The sequence below is a fragment of the Dromiciops gliroides genome, chromosome 2 (assembly GCF_019393635.1).
Source record: "Dromiciops gliroides isolate mDroGli1 chromosome 2, mDroGli1.pri, whole genome shotgun sequence".
Taxonomy (NCBI): domain Eukaryota; kingdom Metazoa; phylum Chordata; class Mammalia; order Microbiotheria; family Microbiotheriidae; genus Dromiciops; species Dromiciops gliroides.
In genome coordinates, this window is record NC_057862.1 from 243,545,428 (window position 1) to 243,562,389 (window position 16,962).

Genomic DNA, 16,962 nt, shown 5'->3' on the forward strand with positions numbered 1-16,962 from the left:
TGAAGCAGACCAGAAATGAAAAGTAAAAAATACTATATCTATGTGTGGCTAATGGTCTGGTTATTTTTGACTGAAATGATTGCTAATTTGGGTAACTTATGGTCAACTTGGTCAAACAACCATTTTCACTGATTTATTACCCCAATTGATTAACTGACTGAAAGAAATTGTGATTGACTGTGGTCAGGTTTGACTGCCAGGTTATCTATACTAATGTGGAGAACTAGTATGAAATTTGAAATATGAAAATTATTTATATTTGTTTTTGGAATTTAACAAAACATTTATCACAGATTTACTGGTTGTTTTTTTTTTTTTGCTTTGGTCAGTACAAAAATTAGTTTGTAGTTCTACTGCAAATGTGAACTTATAGCAAAAGGAGATAGTCCCCAAAATTGTACAATGGGAAAGATAGGTCAACACAGGATAAAAAACTTAGCAAATACACACAGATAATTAAAGTTTAATTACAATTAAGAGTTGACATCTTACAACAAGAAAAAAATAACAGCCATTCCAAGAGTATGAATTATTGAGGGTTTTTTAAAATAATTCTTTTATAGAAGTAGGCTATTTGTACTCCTTTTTTAAGTTTATTCTTTTTTTTTTTTGTGAGGCAATTGGGGCTAAGTGACTTGCCGAAGGTCACACAGCTAGTAAATGTCAAGTGTCTGAGGCCAGATTTGAACTCAGGTCCTCCTGACTCCAGGGCTGGTGCTCTATCCACTGCACCACCTAGCTGCCCCTACGTTTATTCTTTGAATTACAGTTTTTGCCACACACACACTTAAACTGTCTATTAATCATTAAGTAACATGTGAAGAAAAAATGTCCAAAATAAACTTCGTATAAATATGCCATATTTACTCACAATTTCCTCTCATTTTCACTCTATCAATGGGGTTCAAGGAAAAGAACATCTGGGGCCTTGTCTATCTACCCACAGCAATCTTCATTAATTGTATCCCCCAAGGGTCATCTTAAAGAAAAAGCAAACTAGGGCAAAGTTTCTAGGTGTCAAAGGGTAGGCTTAGGAAGACAGAGAAGAGAGAGGATCAGCTAGCTCCACAAAAATAATTAAATAAATATGTATAGCTAAGTGTGTATGTGTATATATATATATATGTGCATATGTGTGTGTTCATGCATGTATGTATATAAACAGATCTGTATAAATACATACACATATATGTATGTGCGTATATCTATATCTATACACATATACGTATATGTACACATACACACAGAGACTGCAAACACTATTTTGTGACTTTGTATTCTTTTTTTTTCCTTCTTTGTATTCTTTTTTAAAGCTGCCCTTGATATTAATGTTAACTTGATTTCACTGGCATTAAAAATAATACTGGGGAGGGGTAACAGGGCTAATCAAGTGGAAAGAATGATAAAGCCCATAAAGTATAACATATAATTTGTCCTGGGGCCCACACTCCCCCCCTTTACTAAAAAACAGTGACTCACCCAGAGTTACACAGCATTCAGTAGCAAAGTTAACTGGAATCTAAATCTACAGGCAATCCCTGCTTTTTGCTGCAATGCACTCCTGGAAACCGCATCAGAAAGCAGAATGGCGAAAAAAGGATTATTTTTTTCATATGCATGCACTGCGCAGTCTGGAGCTACCCTTGTCCACCACTAGGTGGTGGTCTTGCCTTGGTATGGAATGCTGAGTTTACAGGGGCAAGTGGGAAACAGGAATGAGCCAGCTCAAAGTAAGCTGATCAAGGCTGTGAAAAGTGAAATACAGGTACTTTTTAGGCACTGCTGGATGTGTAGTAGGTGAAATTTGGGGCAGCGAAAAGCGGGCACTGCCTCTAATGTTTTCTTTAGTACTTCTTCACTCCTAAAGAATGCTGTCAGTAAGCCTTTCTGGGTAGGACAGATAGTAAAATGCTTTGCAAATGATGGAGAGTTGATATGTACATTTACAATTTCCTTTCTTTTTATTTTTCAAGTTTGGGGTTTTAACACCTTTGATCCACAAATGAACTGTCTGCAATCTTTCCACAGAATTAGGAGTGCATTAGTAGGTCAACTGCCTCTGAAATCTGGACCTAGGAGAGGCAAGAAGGAAACAAAGGAGAAAGAAAAGGCACAAGGCAGCTACTAAGGAGTGAATTCAACCTTTTCCAGTCTAATCAAAAGCAAAATGTATTTTTAATAGTAACTCTTTTATTGACAAGAAAAGTTCTTATTTCAATAAAGAAGAACACTGTAAGTATAGGTAGTGATTATACAAGGAAACTATTGTTTTTTTAAAAAGTCTTATCAAACTCAAAGTATGGGAAGAAATACTCAAGCAGAGAAAATATATGAGTAAATATGGTAAAAATATCACTTTTATACAAAAGCTAAGGACAACTGGCTGCTATTATGACTAAACAGGATAAGTATTATACTATACTATGGACTGCTTCTTTACTGAAACATAAGTATTTCCTAATTCTTTTTCCCAATCCTTCCATTTCTTACTTAATTTATCATAGAAATAAATGGCATAATAGATCTTTTGATTAAGAGTCATTGAAATAAATATTCACCATGATCCAAATTTTATTTTGCATATGATTAAAGGGAGATCTGCTTACATTCCAAGCACAAAATTTTGCCTTATTTTCACTACATTTGCTGAGGTTTGGGGCTTATAAAATAGTGGATTAAAAGATTACATAAGAGTTCCTTGCTGCCTCACAGTAAGATTATTGTAAATTTGAACACTAGACAGTTATAAATTATAAGTATTACCTCTTGAGTTTGTAACTCATGAAAACTGCCCTCTTCCTCTACCATCTACCCCCAATTCTAAGTGGTAAATATAAGCAGCAGGATTCTTTCTGAAAGCTTGATCAGAATACTGCTATGCTTTGAGTTTTAAAACATAAAGGTGTTAGCAATAACTAAATGTTTCAGGCTTTAAGTATTTACCCATAAAATTACCTTAATTATTTTCCTTCTACCAGTTTTAGTAGTCAAATAACTTAAAAAGTATTTGTATTTTGTGGGATATTAATAGATAAATTCTATTGGGTCAATTTGGTATCTAATAATTCACTTTTATGAGCCTGTAAGGAAGTTCACAAACCTTTTGTATGTTTATAATGCTTCAGGTGGTCTTTATTTTGCATTTTAAAAACACTAGGTGAAACGTCTTGTAACTTGTCATCTTCAAAATCACCACAACCATATCCATAGTTCATGCGTTGGCCAATTATGCTTACATTTGATGTAATTCCTGCATAATAAAATTCAGAGTAAATCTATTTAAAGATGAAGGCAATTCAGTATATTTTAAACAAACCTTCCCTAAAAACTTAGACATAATAATCATTTTAAAGATTTTGATCAATCAGTAATTTCAATAATAGCAATATATGAGAAAATGTGATGGCATATATGGTGAAAAACAACTTCAGGAAACTTGTGAATTTAATTTACAAACACCAAATTTAAAAAATTTTAGCTCTTAAAATATGCTGTATTTCTTTTTTGTTTGTTTGTTTTTGTTTTGTGGGGCAATGGGGGTTAAGTGACTTGCCCAGGGTCACACAGCTGGTAAGTGTCAAGTGTCTGAGGCCGGATTTGAACTCAGGTACTCCTGAATCCAGGGCCAGTGCTTTATCCACTGTGCCAACTAGCCGCCCCTACTGTATTTCTTAAATGACAGGAGTACACACTAAAAAAACTGCAACACACCCTGAAATTCATTTTGATATAAAATTAGGAAACTTATCCACTGTCATTTCTTGTTCTCTGATAGTACTGTGACCCTGGATGAGCCTCAGTTTCCACAATGGTAAAAATGGGGATGATAAAAATAACACCTACCTCCCAGGGTTGTTATGAGGATCAAATGTGATAATATTTGCAGACTTTAAAACACTATATAAATGGTAGTTAATGTTATTAAGTAGTAAGTTAAAGATTAAGTATTATGCAAGTTAATATTATTAAGTAGAATGTAAGCTCTTTATATACATTATTATATCAGATATAAATTTATGGAAGGTCAAATAACCTTAATAAAAATTCCACTGTAAACAAATTATATATGGTTTTATAAGTGAGAGCTAGAGGAATGAAAAGAGTGGCAGATTGATGAAGCAGAAATAAGAGTGGATTTGGAATCCAGAGGACCTGAACTGAGTAAGAAAGAATAGTCCAGTATAGAATTGAAAAGGTTCACCAAAATGTCAAGATGGAGAAAAGAGAGGTGAGTGATTAATGTAGGGGTCACAGCCTAGGAGAGAACTCAATAGTTGAGGATTAAAGTCATGGTGTAAATAAAGAGTTGAGTCTGGGAAGGCAGAAAGAGAAGTAGAAAACAAATAGGTTACGGTAAGACAAGGGGACTTAAGAGGTGAGACAAACCTACATAAACCTAACAAAAACGTAAAACAGGAAAAGAAGTTAAGTATCTGAATAGTATTTTGGAACAGTTAGATATAATAGATACTAACAGATGCTAGCTTAATGACTGACTGAGGATGATCAAGAATATCACATGAAGCTGAGAGGTTAAAGAAGTTGAGGACAGAGAAGCAGTCATTAGACATGACTGTCAGGAGACAGCAGTTTCAACTAATTGACAAGGTTATGAGACAAATTGCCAAGGGTTAAGAAAAGAGAACAGAGGAAGTTGAGGCATTAACTAAAGATTGCTAAGAGTCTGGCTCAACAGGTAAGAGAGACAGATGATGTTAATTAGTGAGGATGATAGGCTTTAGTGAGAATTTTTACAGGATGAGGGGGACCTTGGAGTATTTCTATGCAAGTAGGGATGGAACCAATAGAAAGGAAGGCACTGAAGATTAAAGGGGTAGTAGGGACAATTATGGAAGTAATCTGCTAGAGAAGACAGGTGAGGATGGGATTAAGGGTGCATGTAGAAGGGATGGTTTATGAGAAGGCCCACTTCTTCAACAGAGATTGGAATAAAGGAGGAAATAGTGGGAATTGATGTTTGGCAGGGCAGGGATGGTTTCAGGAGAGAAGGGAAGAAGAGGGAGTGTTCAGAGCAAAGTATTCAATAAAGCCTGAAGCAAGGGCATTTTGAATCTGTAATTCCTTTTTCTAAAGTGAATGATCTTATCTATTAAGTTTCCAGGCCATTTCACACTCCTATTTAACTCACAATCTAGCTGAAACTAACCAGTTTTTATTATATTATTTCTACAAAAAAAATGTACCAAGGCATTAGGAAGCTGGTAGGAAGCAAAAAATGCTTGGTCAGGAATAGCCGCTACAAGGATTCACACATGGAGTAATGTCCTATCCTTTCTGAAAGCTGAATATCTATGAGGAAAAGGGGGAAACTATGAGAGTGTACCGTAAATACAGTCCTTTGTCCCATTTTTCTAAGGTAAATTTCCATGTTATTTTTCATAAATTAAACTTGATAGTTACAGATCTAGTCATTAACTTTTTGTTTTTATTTTGTTTTAGTTTTTTTTTCCCCCAGGGCAATGAGGGTTAAGTTACTTGTCCAGGGTCACATAGCTAGAGTGTCAAATCTCTGAGGCTGGACTTGAACTCAGGTCCTCCTGAATCCAGGGCCAGTGCTTTATCCACTGCGCCACCTAGCTGCTCCTATTAATTTAACTTTTTAAAAATGGATTCAATTTTTGTTAATTTCAGTTCCAAATTCTCTCCTTCCTCCACCCATGGAAAAACCAAGACCACTACAAATATGTGTAGGAAAGAAGGAAGAAAGGAAGGAGGGAAGGGAGGAAAAAAATATGCTTCAATCTGCACTCTGGGTCCATCCCTTCTCTATCTGGAGATGGATACCATGTTTCACTGTTAAGTTTACTTTTAAACAAAAAAGTTCTAATACAGAAGAATTCCTGCTCAAAGAAACCTTAGATATGAAATATACTTTGTTTCATCAACTATGTAAAATTTCACCTCTTCCTCTAATGAGGAAGTCTATTAGACATTCTATTTGTTCATAACACAGACAATGAATACCTGAATTGGAGCTCTGTTCCACTACATGAGAATTCTTATTTTTTGCAGAGGAGAGTCTTGTTGAATAGGGTTTGGATCCAAATGTAGGAAAGATGTCTGCCCTAAAATAATACAAGGATATTAAATATGTAGAAAATATTTAGCACATCATTGTTCTTGGTGAAACTTTTTCAAAGAGTAAGACATGAAAAATTAAGTATAAAAAAACTTATGTTGAAGTTTTCAGTTCATGATTAAGCAACCCAATTCTATTCAAATAGATTTATTCAAAAATATATGTATATATGTAGACTTGTATGTGTTTGTGTGTGTGTGTGTGTGTGTGTGTGTGTGTGTGAGTGACCAACTAGAACTTTCTAATTCCTTATTAAGAGTTGTTATGGGAGGATCTATTAACATTGGGTCTAAAATATCACATTACAAAATGGAATGATCACCATTTATCCACTGTATTTATCTATAACTCTTCTCTGCATTAGCTTGAATATCTGAAAACTAATTGCATTATAAATACAGGAATCAGCAACCAATGTAAACTATAAATAGCTTTCTTCCTTAGAAGAAAAGACAGAATAATTTTAGGCCTTTTTTTTAGCTTGCTTTCTTGGCATCAGAAAGACATGTATTTCTTGTCTCATCAAGAAAGAAAATCATGGAGAGTATTAATTAGGAACTTTAGAGAATGACTTTTAACCAGTATACATTAGTCACACTATAAATACCTAACAGCTGACTACATGAAACAGATTTTAGTAGACACAGATAACTACAAAACTAATCCAAGCTGGAGTATTTATTGTCAATAGGAAATCTTTTTAGAAATTGCTGAGAGCTAATTATTTAGAAATGTTCAAGAATATGTGATTTTAGATTTTAAAAAGTCTTTCTTTTTCTTTTCTGCTATTTGAATTTACTGCCTTCTATCACTGTTTATAATTTGAAGAGAAACTTCTTGGAGGTGACATGTTATTCTCTACTGCCTTCTTTAATTTTTAAAAATACAACTTTATTTTCAATTCTGAATTCTTTTCCTTCCCCTTTCCTCCATCCTTCAGAAAGCAAGAAAATCAATACCCCTTACAAATATGTATAGTCATGCAAGAAAAATTCCCACATTAGTGATGTTCAAAAAAAAAAAAGAGGGAAAAATATGCTTCTGAGTGCATCAACTATATAGTTTAGAGGTAGATAGCATGTTTAATCATGAGTCTTCTGGAATTGTGGTTGGTCACTGTGTTGATCAGAATTACGAAGTCTTCTGATTATCTTCACAATATTAATGTTACTGTGTAGATTGTTCTCCTGGTTCTGCTCACTTCAGTTTGTAACATTTCTTAAGAGTCTTCCTCGGATTTTCTGAAACCTTCCCCTTAATAATTTTTTTTTTCAGGGAAATGAGGGTAAAGTGACTTGCCCAGGGTCACACAGCTAGTAAGTGTCAAGTGTGTGAGGCCGGCTTTGAACTCAGGTCCTTCTGAATCCAGGGCTGGTGGTTTATCCACTACACAACCTAGTTGCCCCCTTAATCATTTTTTTATAGCACAATAGTATTCCATGACATTCATATACCATAACTTATTTAGTCATTCCCCAATGATGGCAACCCCTCAGTCTTTAGTTCTTTGCCACCACTAAAAGAGTTGCTATTAAAGTTTTTGTCCATAGTAGTAGGTTGTAGGTATAGTTTACTATCTTTTGGGCATAGTTCCAAATTGCTTTCCAGAATAACTATAACTAGGTAATAGTAATAGTAATCATCATCATCATCATAATAATGATAATGATAACTAGACCAATAGTTCCGTTTTCCAACAACCCCACCAGTATGTCATTTTCCTTTTTTTGTCATTTTAACCAATCTGAGGAGTGTGAAATGGTACTTCAGAGTTCTTTTAATTTGTGTTTCTCTAATTATTAGTGATTTAGAGCATATTTTCATAAGGCTATTGATAGCTTTGATTTCTTCCTCTGAAAACTACCTATTCATATGCTTTTACCATTTATCAACTGGTTAATAAGTCTTCAGTTTCTACAGGTATTAAAAAGCCAAATTTGTTTTTTTGGGAAATCTTAAATTTAAAGGCATTTTGAGACCTTATTGACAGGGTAGGTACTTTAAATCTTCTCTAAACAATCTAATACTAGTCTCTACTGTCTGATAAGACAAGTATTGGCACATAAAATGATAGATTTCAAATCTGTGTAGTACTCTTTTTCAGAATGTTCATATGACATGTCATGGAATAATAGAAAAAGTGCTGGATTAGGTATCAGAGGGTCTTGGCTCAAGTCCCTCTTATGTACTTACATGTACTTAAATGACTAACCTTGGAAGATTAACTTCCTCTCTCTAGGCCATGTTTCCTTCTCTAGAAAATGAGGGGTTAGGACCATATCTTCCAGTAGAGATTGTTTCATTCTTTACATGGGTATTCCCAAAGCCTACCACAATGACTGGTGCTTGTTGATTAACAAATTTCTCTATATGATACTATAGATCTCAACATTACCTAATATAATTGCCCTTTTTTTGGTGAGGCAACTGGGGTTAAGTGATTTGCCCAAAGTCACAGAGCTAGTAAGTGTTAAGTGTCTGAGGTCGGATAGAACTCAGGTCCTCTTGAATCCAGGGCCGATGCTCTATCCACTGTGCCACCTAGCTGCCCCTGTAATTGCCTTTTTGAAAGACCAAGGAAAAAATATTTTGGCCTAAAAATTCTGTTCTGATTGTACATTTTATTATTCTGGTCTGGCATATGAGCTAGGGAAAAAAAAAACACACCAGAGTAAGACTTTTTTTTGGGGGGCGGGGTAATGAGGGTTAAGTGACTTGCCCAGGGTCACACAGCTAGTAAGTGTCAAGTGTCTGAGGCTAGATTTGAACTCGGGTCTTCTGAATCCAGGGTCAGTGCTTTATCCACTGCACCAACTAGCTGCCCTGAGTAAGACATTTTAAAAGGCTGAAATATATAGGTTATCATTTGAAGAGGCAAACTTCTCATAAAAGGGTACAGGAAATATAGCTGGCCTCTTAGATCTAGTGATTCAAACATCACAACCAATGTGGGGAGGGGGCGCTATGAGGATTAAGTGACTTGCCTAGGGTCACATAGCTAGTAAGTGTCATATGTCTGAGGCTAGATTTGAACTCACATCTCCTGAATCCAGGGCCAGTGCTTTATCCATTGTGTCAACTAACTGGCCCCCATTTTGTACTAATTTTTCAAACAAGATTACCATTTTTTTCTTTTGATTATGTAACTAACAAGTTTTAGTTACATTTCACTGAAACAGGCTTAACTTTATTTCAAATATTTAACTATTAGGATCACAAGACTGTGGAACTGAAAAGAACCTTAGAGATCATCTATTCCAATCTCTTCCTTTTACAGGTGAGGAAAGTGAGGTCCAGATAAGTTAAGTTATTTGCCCAAAGTTACATAGAGTGGCAGAGCCAGGATCAGAACCTAGGCTTTCTGGATATTAACCTAGGGTTCTTTCCTCTTCACATTACTCTTAATAGGTGATATTCGGTTACTAGAGAGAGAGAGAGGGCAAAGTTAAAATAGCAATGATCAATTCTTTTGTGTACTAAATGCTCCATATATACAACCTAACATGAAAGCAAGGGGAGAAAACTCCCAATAATAACTAAATGAAGATATACAGACAAATCTAGCTTAGGACTTTTGTTGTACAGTTGCTGGGATTCAAATAGCTCTCTAGGAAGAACAAAATGATAATCATGAACAGCACAATAACAACATTTTTCCTATGGTTGTGAGGATGGCCAGATGAATTAAGTCCATTTGAATTACATTAATTCTTGCTGTAAGGATACTCTTCAGAAGACCATACCTCACATCCAATTTAGGAAACTAAAGTCCCAACTAAGTGGTAGCAAGACCTAGTTGTCGATGGCAAGGATAGATCTAAATAGTAGTGGTCTAAGAAATATGCATTTGTGCCTCCAGAATACTTTTGTTGTTGTTGTTGAGGCAACTGGGGTTAAGTGACTTGCCCAGGGTCACACAGCTAGTAAGTGTTAAGTGTCTGGGGTTGGATTTGAACTCAGGTCCTCCTGACTCCAGGGCTGGTGCTCTATCTACTGCACCACCTAGCTGTCCTGTGCCTCCAGAATACTAGAGGAAGCTGGGTAAGCTGAAATAGGGTCATTAGTATTAGTAACTTATAGGCAGAAACAGATGTGGTAGTACAGGAAAAGGAAGTCAAAACCTAAGAAGGCAAAAAATGAAACAGAAACTTGTAAATATTAATTCTAAAGCTAGTTTATATTATAAAGTACTTCAGCCTGATACAATATCAACAGTGCATAGAATTAGTATTAGCATATACTTGTTAAAAGACCCAAAACACACATTATTCTCTTTCCCTGGGGAGTTGTTGACAGAGAAGAAGTCAAGGACTCTTGGCTGTAAACTCCACTTTCACTGTATGAGCTGATGTTTGGAGATGATGACCGGGATGGGGAGTCCATATTCAAGTCAAGTTTAATTGCAGAATCAGGGCTTTCAAGGTCAGAAGTACTGCCACTCAGCTTTGCCCTTTTCTTAGCTGCACTATTACGAAGAGACCTAAGAGAGCTCTGCATCTAAAAAATGTTGAAAAGAATTAAATTTATAGGTTGATTTAAGATTTTTAAAAATAACAGCCATAGCCCCAACTCATTAATTTGTTCTGTGAAAACATTATGTTATGTAAAAGGCAGTTAATTCTCTATGAACAATTATTACAGAGGAGTAATCTGGGAGATGTTGTAGTGAATAACTTTCCAGTGTGGTTTGTTGATATACTTTCATAACGTTAGCTGGCAACCTTATGCAAAGTGCACCATTATTAGTAATAGGGGACTCATTTTTGGGGCCTAGCTTCTATTAAGCAATTAGGTACCAAGTATTTCTGGAAGAGGATGGGAAGTAGGAATTAACACATGAAAACAACAATGTAAATTTTTTTTTATTTTGTAGGGCAATGAGGGTTAAGTGACTTGCCCATGGTCACACAGCTAGTTAAGTGTCAAGTGTCTGAGGCTGGATTTGAACTCAGGTCCTGCTGAATCCAAGGCCAGTACTTTATCCACTGCACCACCTAGCTGCCCCAACAACAATGTAATTTGCAGAGAACCTTATAGTCAAGGATCCAAAGGTCAAGGAAAAAGGAAGTTAAAACCCTTTAACTTCTCATTCTCAGTTAACTAAATGGAGGCCAGTAATTGTTAGCAACAGGCTGTTGTGCTAATGTGGCTCTAACAGAAAGGCTGAAAACTAAAAACCTCCTCAGTAATACAATATAACCCAAATTATAAGGATGAGGACATATAATCTCCCTGGAATGAAGAACTGCCAGGAAATTGCCTCTACCACCTCGGATAGGCAACTTTTCTGCAACTTATGGTGTTAGAGATTGCTTAAAGCACTGAGAAGTTAAGTGACTAGTCCAAAGCTTCTTACTATGTCAGAGGTCTCTATCCAATATGCTGTGCTGCCTGAAAAAGCTGTCACTAACCTAAACTTTGACCATTTAAAAATTTAGGTAATGGCTAAAAGACAGAATCTTGGCAGATAAGCATTTCAGGACAGAACCTTGGGAAAATTAATGAGTTATGCTTAGAAAATTCATGATATGTACTTTTATTTATATACATATTCACAAGATTAATTATTTAAGTAAGGAGTACTTTGGCAAATTATGATTTTTCATTCAAGAAATAAAAATTTTTTCAAGAACTATTTCATTATTATCCTTGTATCCCCAGCATCAAGCATAGTGCCTAGCATAAAACAAGTATTTAAAAACCTTTAGTGAGTTGACCACCTGGATTGTTTGAATTTCATAAAGCTCTGCATTTTATACCTAGGAAATAGGCTTCAGTAAACACATAAAATAAGTTCTCAGAAGGTAGAAGACCCTTCTAAAAACTAACAATTTGCCTTGAGGGTAGAAATATAAGGAGAAGCACCATTTTGAATTGATGACTTTGCTAAGTTGTCTTTTCTTCTGTGATAGTCTGAATACAGTTTGGACATAAAATACACAGTTCTTTCCAAAATCAGTTCTCACCAAAGAAAACAAAATGCATCTTACTACTAAATATATGAATACAATAGCAAAGAATCAGGGCAAGTACACTGTGGCTCAACACACTGTTTAAGAAAAAAAAAACTGGTTAAAAAAAAGGTTCAACTGTTTTTTCCATTCAGTTTTTAGGGTGCTCCTATGGTAGAAATTTCAAACCAAATGAAATAAAATCTACAAAAAAGGCTAAATGCAAACATATCATATACATAAGTTTCTTTACCTTTGTGGCTATTACCTGTGGATATTATCGTTTTTTACCACATCCAAATTAGGGGGAAATGGCACAAAGTTCCCCCCCACCAGCATAGCATCTACATGGTGAATTATTTGCTTTATTTTTTTTTAATATTAGTGCTTCATGAATTAGCTCTACACACTGATGTTTAAATATTAAATCTTAAAATGGAGCAGCATTAATATCACTCAAATAATCAATATCAAAATACATTAGTTTTAAGTAATTTGAGGTAATATAAATTAAATGTACATGTGGTACCAATGCAACTATAACCTTGATTCTAAAGTCAAAGTATTATATCAATTCTTGCTATCTTATATATTTGTCAATTTGTGGTTAAAAAAAAGAGATAGTGCTATTGTTATTATTCCAAAACAATTTATAAAAACCAAATTATAAAGAAAAGAATAGCAGATATTTAAAAAGTGACAATTAGATCTAACCTCTTCCTGATCTGATTCCTTATCTCTGACATTTAATTCAGAAAGATCAATTGCAAGATTGTCTTTTTCGTTCCTCCAAATATGATCTTTTTTTTCATGTTCCACAGTGATAAAATCTGCTTTATCAGGCAATAGGCTTATACCCCGTGGAATTGGTGGAACTGGTTTTGTTCCATTTAGGCCTCTCCGGGAAGATGGTGATCTCACCAATGCAGGTATAAGTTGTATTGGAGAAGGTTTTTCTTGTGAATTTTCTCCTGTACAAAACATATATTTTATCAATTTACAGAATAACATAAGCAGGGAATTACAGTGCATAAGAACCTGGAATACAGTATTGTAAATTTTAAAAAATCACATTTTTCCATAAAAAATGATAAAAGTGAACAACAGACTTTCCTTAACAAATAAAATTAAAACCAAAAGTAATTTTTTGCTGGTTTATATAAACATGAATATTACTCAAGAACAGGTCTGTCTGATGAGAAGGAATAATTTTCAATGTTCAAAATTAGCAAACACCCCCTTGAGGAAGGCTTTTGAGTCAATGGGTAATTTAAACTATTTGAGACATTGGGTGGGATACTGAAAAAATTATATAATTGAGCTGATAGTGAACACCAGAAATCTCTTCCTGATGTTGGTTGTCCAACTGACATGCCATTCAATATGAAATTCTATAAGTAATTGTCAATAAGATATTGGGCAACAAATAAAAGGGTTCCTTTTATACACTTAGTATAAATATTTTAAGAAAAAAATGACTATTAAGGTTAGGGTCTATATGACTTGTACATCATAGCACCAATATGTTGTTTAGTTTTTTTCCCAGAATATGAAGACAAATATTTCAAATCTACTGAGTTTATGTTAATTCCAAACTGACAATTCAAACTTACATAAAACACAGAGCATATTAATTTTTTTTTCATCATCTTTACCTGAAGCATCCACTGATTTCGGACTGAAGAGCTTTTTCTGTGGACTTGGCTTTGGTAGCCCTTCAAAGCTCTTAAGAGGCCAAGAATTTGAGAAGTTAACAGAATTATCTTGAGACTTCTTTGGAGATCCATTAAGAGGGGATGTGTGTTTTGGACTGGTTCGAGGTGATGAGAGTGGATAGGATGGTAGGATGAGAGCTCCCTGGCTTGTGTTTGGACTAGGATATGATAAAGTATGCTCTGCAGGACTACCAAATGTTTGTTGAGTTTTACTGCCAAAATTTAGGCTTGCACACACTGTATAAGATAAAAGAGAATATATTACTTATATATACTTATCTAACTCAAACACTTTATCATTTTAAAAACAATTTCCTATAATTATCACTTCAGTCTTCTTCCAATGACTCGTTGCATACCTTGGGTAAATGAAGACTATACCAGTAGAGTGAAAGTTTTGGAAGTTCCTACACTAAGCTGGAAAGACTTCAAGTACTGGCCTGGCAAGAGACTACACATCCGTCAAAGCTAAGACCAGCTTGGTTAAGTTTGGAAAAGCTCATGGACTTCCCACAGATGATGAATTTTCACCCATATCAATTCTCAAAGATGATCTACTAGGGGGCTACAATCCATATTGGTAGAAGAAACACCCATACTTACAAAATCAAAGTTCCTTAAGTATTTAAGTACCAGAGAAAAGAGAATAAGTATTCTATATTTTGTTATTAAAAATGTAAACACCTGTGTCTTAAACTGCTTTCTTCTGGGACATCTCAAAATTATTTACATATTTTTGTCTCATTAAAAAAAATTTTTTTTGAGGGGCAATGAGGGTTAAGTGACTTGCCCAAGGTCACACAACTAGTGTCAAGTGTCTGAGTCTGAATTTGAACTCAGGTCCTCCTGACTCCAGGGCCGGTGATTTATCCACTGTGCCACCTAGCTGCCCCCCGTCTCATTTATTCCTAATTTAGGCAGGACCAGGCCCTGCAACAGTCTATATTTTTACAGGTGCAGGTATCCTTAAGAAATTGACCAAAGGTCAAAATACACTTATGTGATCAAAACCAGAACTAAGGGTTTCTAATTTCTTGTCTAATTCTCTAGCCACTTTGTTATACTTATGATATTACTTTATCATATCATTTGCTCATAGAATCTAAAACACTTTTAAGGCAGTAGTTCTTAAATGTATGACAGAAAATACAAAGGATTACAAAGGAAACCAATTATATTGAAACACAGTAATTAAAATATTTTTAAAACAAATTCACAGACCCCAGGTTAAGAACCTCTACTTAGGGGGACTATGGTAAACAGCTTTATTGTAAAGGAGTCTGTATGGATATACTGTTAAATCAAAGTAGTGACTTGTAAGAAGATCATAAACTTTCCTAATACCCCAGTGGAAAAATGGACAATTTAAAAATGGACGGAAACTAGTTGGTTAGGTTTCTAGAAGCCATACCCTAAGAGCCTTTCAGAGACCCTGGAATTGTCTTGACACTATTGGCTAGAACTATGTAGACCCAATATTTCTCCAGTCTGTCCTTTCCCCTTTTGAAGGGGTACATTGGCTTTGGGCTACCTTTAGATTTCTTTTTTTTTTCTTTATTTTTAGTGAGGCAATTGGGGTTAAGTGACTTGCCCAGGGTCACACAGCTAGTAAGTGTTAAGTGTCTGAGGCCGGATTCGAACCCAGGTACTCCTGACTCCAGGGCCAGTGCTCTATCCAGTGTGTCACCTAGCTGCCCCTACCTTTAGATTTCTACAGTATCCCTGAACAGACACAGCAGTTCCAAAGCCCCAGTGAGAGTTTATACAATTGTGTCAGGTCTAGAATTAACCAACAACTACTGGAGACTCCTCAGAGTTAATCAGAAACTTCTAGGCTGACCCTGGGATATCCTGAAGCAGGAACAGGCATGTTCTTCTAGCCTCCTGGTAGTTTGAGATAGAGATGAGTAGAGGTGTCCTGTGGTACCATGGTGGGATTTAGCAGTTACAACAATAGAACTGCATTGTTTCCTTTAACCATAATGAAAGCATTTAAGGGAAAGCTAAAATGTCAATACACTAAATCTACCCTATCTACTTAAAGTGATCAATACTTTTCCACAAGCATATTAACCCCCCCCCAAAAAAACCCCCAAACCATATATCCCTAACACTTAAAAATAAAACATGAAATTTCAATCCTGCTATATAATTCAAATTAAAGTGTTTCTGGAAATATTCAATTTTGATGTAAGGCAAAATCTTGGCCCCAACTACAAATGGCAATAATCCACAAATTCACCTATCTGACAGTCTGAAATACTATTTTTGCTATATCTCTTGTCTTTTGTCGTTCTTATCCTGTTCAGGCTGAAAATGCAGCAGACAGTCAAAGGCCTGATACAATTACTGACTGATACAGAAACTTTTACCTGTTCTGCTTACAACCTAGATCGGTTCATCCCTCCAAAGGCCTCCCTGCTCCTGGGGGCTCATCATATTACTGTAGGACTCAGTGCAGGCACTGAATAAGCTCTAGGCCTATTACAGCTCAGATATTTGGGCCACAGTTCAAGCAATCTACCACCTTTAGTCTCAGGCATTTAGCAGCAGGTATTACAGGTATATGCCACCATACCTGAGCTATACCTCACATTCTATTTAAATTAACATTGGAAACAGGTGCTTATTGAGGGATGGGCCTGTCTTCTGGGTTGGAATACTCTCACCAACCCAAAAAGTTAGACTATCTGGGTAAATTATTATTATAACACTTTTCTAGCACAGTTTTGATAAAATATTATTTAAAATAGCGTGTTTCACAACAGAGATCAACATCATATTTAAAATCAGGGCTCATAAGAAAAGTATCATATAGATCTAAGTATGAAAACATGTGAACACATTACTAAAAGTAATTCAGGGTTCTGTTGATACAACAAGCTTCTTTTATTTATATGATAATCCTGAGGAGACATGTAACACTCCTTTTATATATATATATATAATATATAACATATAAGCACTCCTTTAATATATTTCTAAATAGTACAGACTACAAAACAAATTAGTATTTATACCTTTATCTTGACGACTGTTATTTGTGCCTAAAAACTGCAAATCAGAATCTACACTGCCACTTTTTCCACTCATTTGTGAAAAACCTAGTTGTCCACATTTCCCTGAAATGTTTGTTTGATGAGATCCAGCAGTACCTTTTGGAGAAGAGAAAAAACACACAAATCCATATAAATAA

At 35.3% G+C, this 16,962-nt stretch overlaps 1 protein-coding gene across 5 annotated transcripts in view; it reads right to left on the reverse strand.

Annotated features, from left to right (window-relative positions):
- The window catches only part of TOGARAM1 (TOG array regulator of axonemal microtubules 1), a 90,176-nt gene that overhangs the window by 30,257 nt on the left and 42,957 nt on the right, over nt 1–16,962 (reverse strand). For all 5 annotated transcript variants that reach the window (XM_043981925.1, XM_043981923.1, XM_043981922.1 and 2 more), the window contains exons 3-8: nt 16,787–16,921; nt 13,707–14,003; nt 12,766–13,022; nt 10,365–10,597; nt 5,986–6,086; nt 3,101–3,250 (exon numbers count right to left, since the gene is read on the reverse strand). In XM_043981925.1, coding sequence (XP_043837860.1) covers nt 3,101–3,250; nt 5,986–6,086; nt 10,365–10,597; nt 12,766–13,022; nt 13,707–14,003; nt 16,787–16,921 — 1,173 coding nt within the window. The remainder of the gene's footprint in view (nt 1–3,100; nt 3,251–5,985; nt 6,087–10,364; nt 10,598–12,765; nt 13,023–13,706; nt 14,004–16,786; nt 16,922–16,962) is intronic.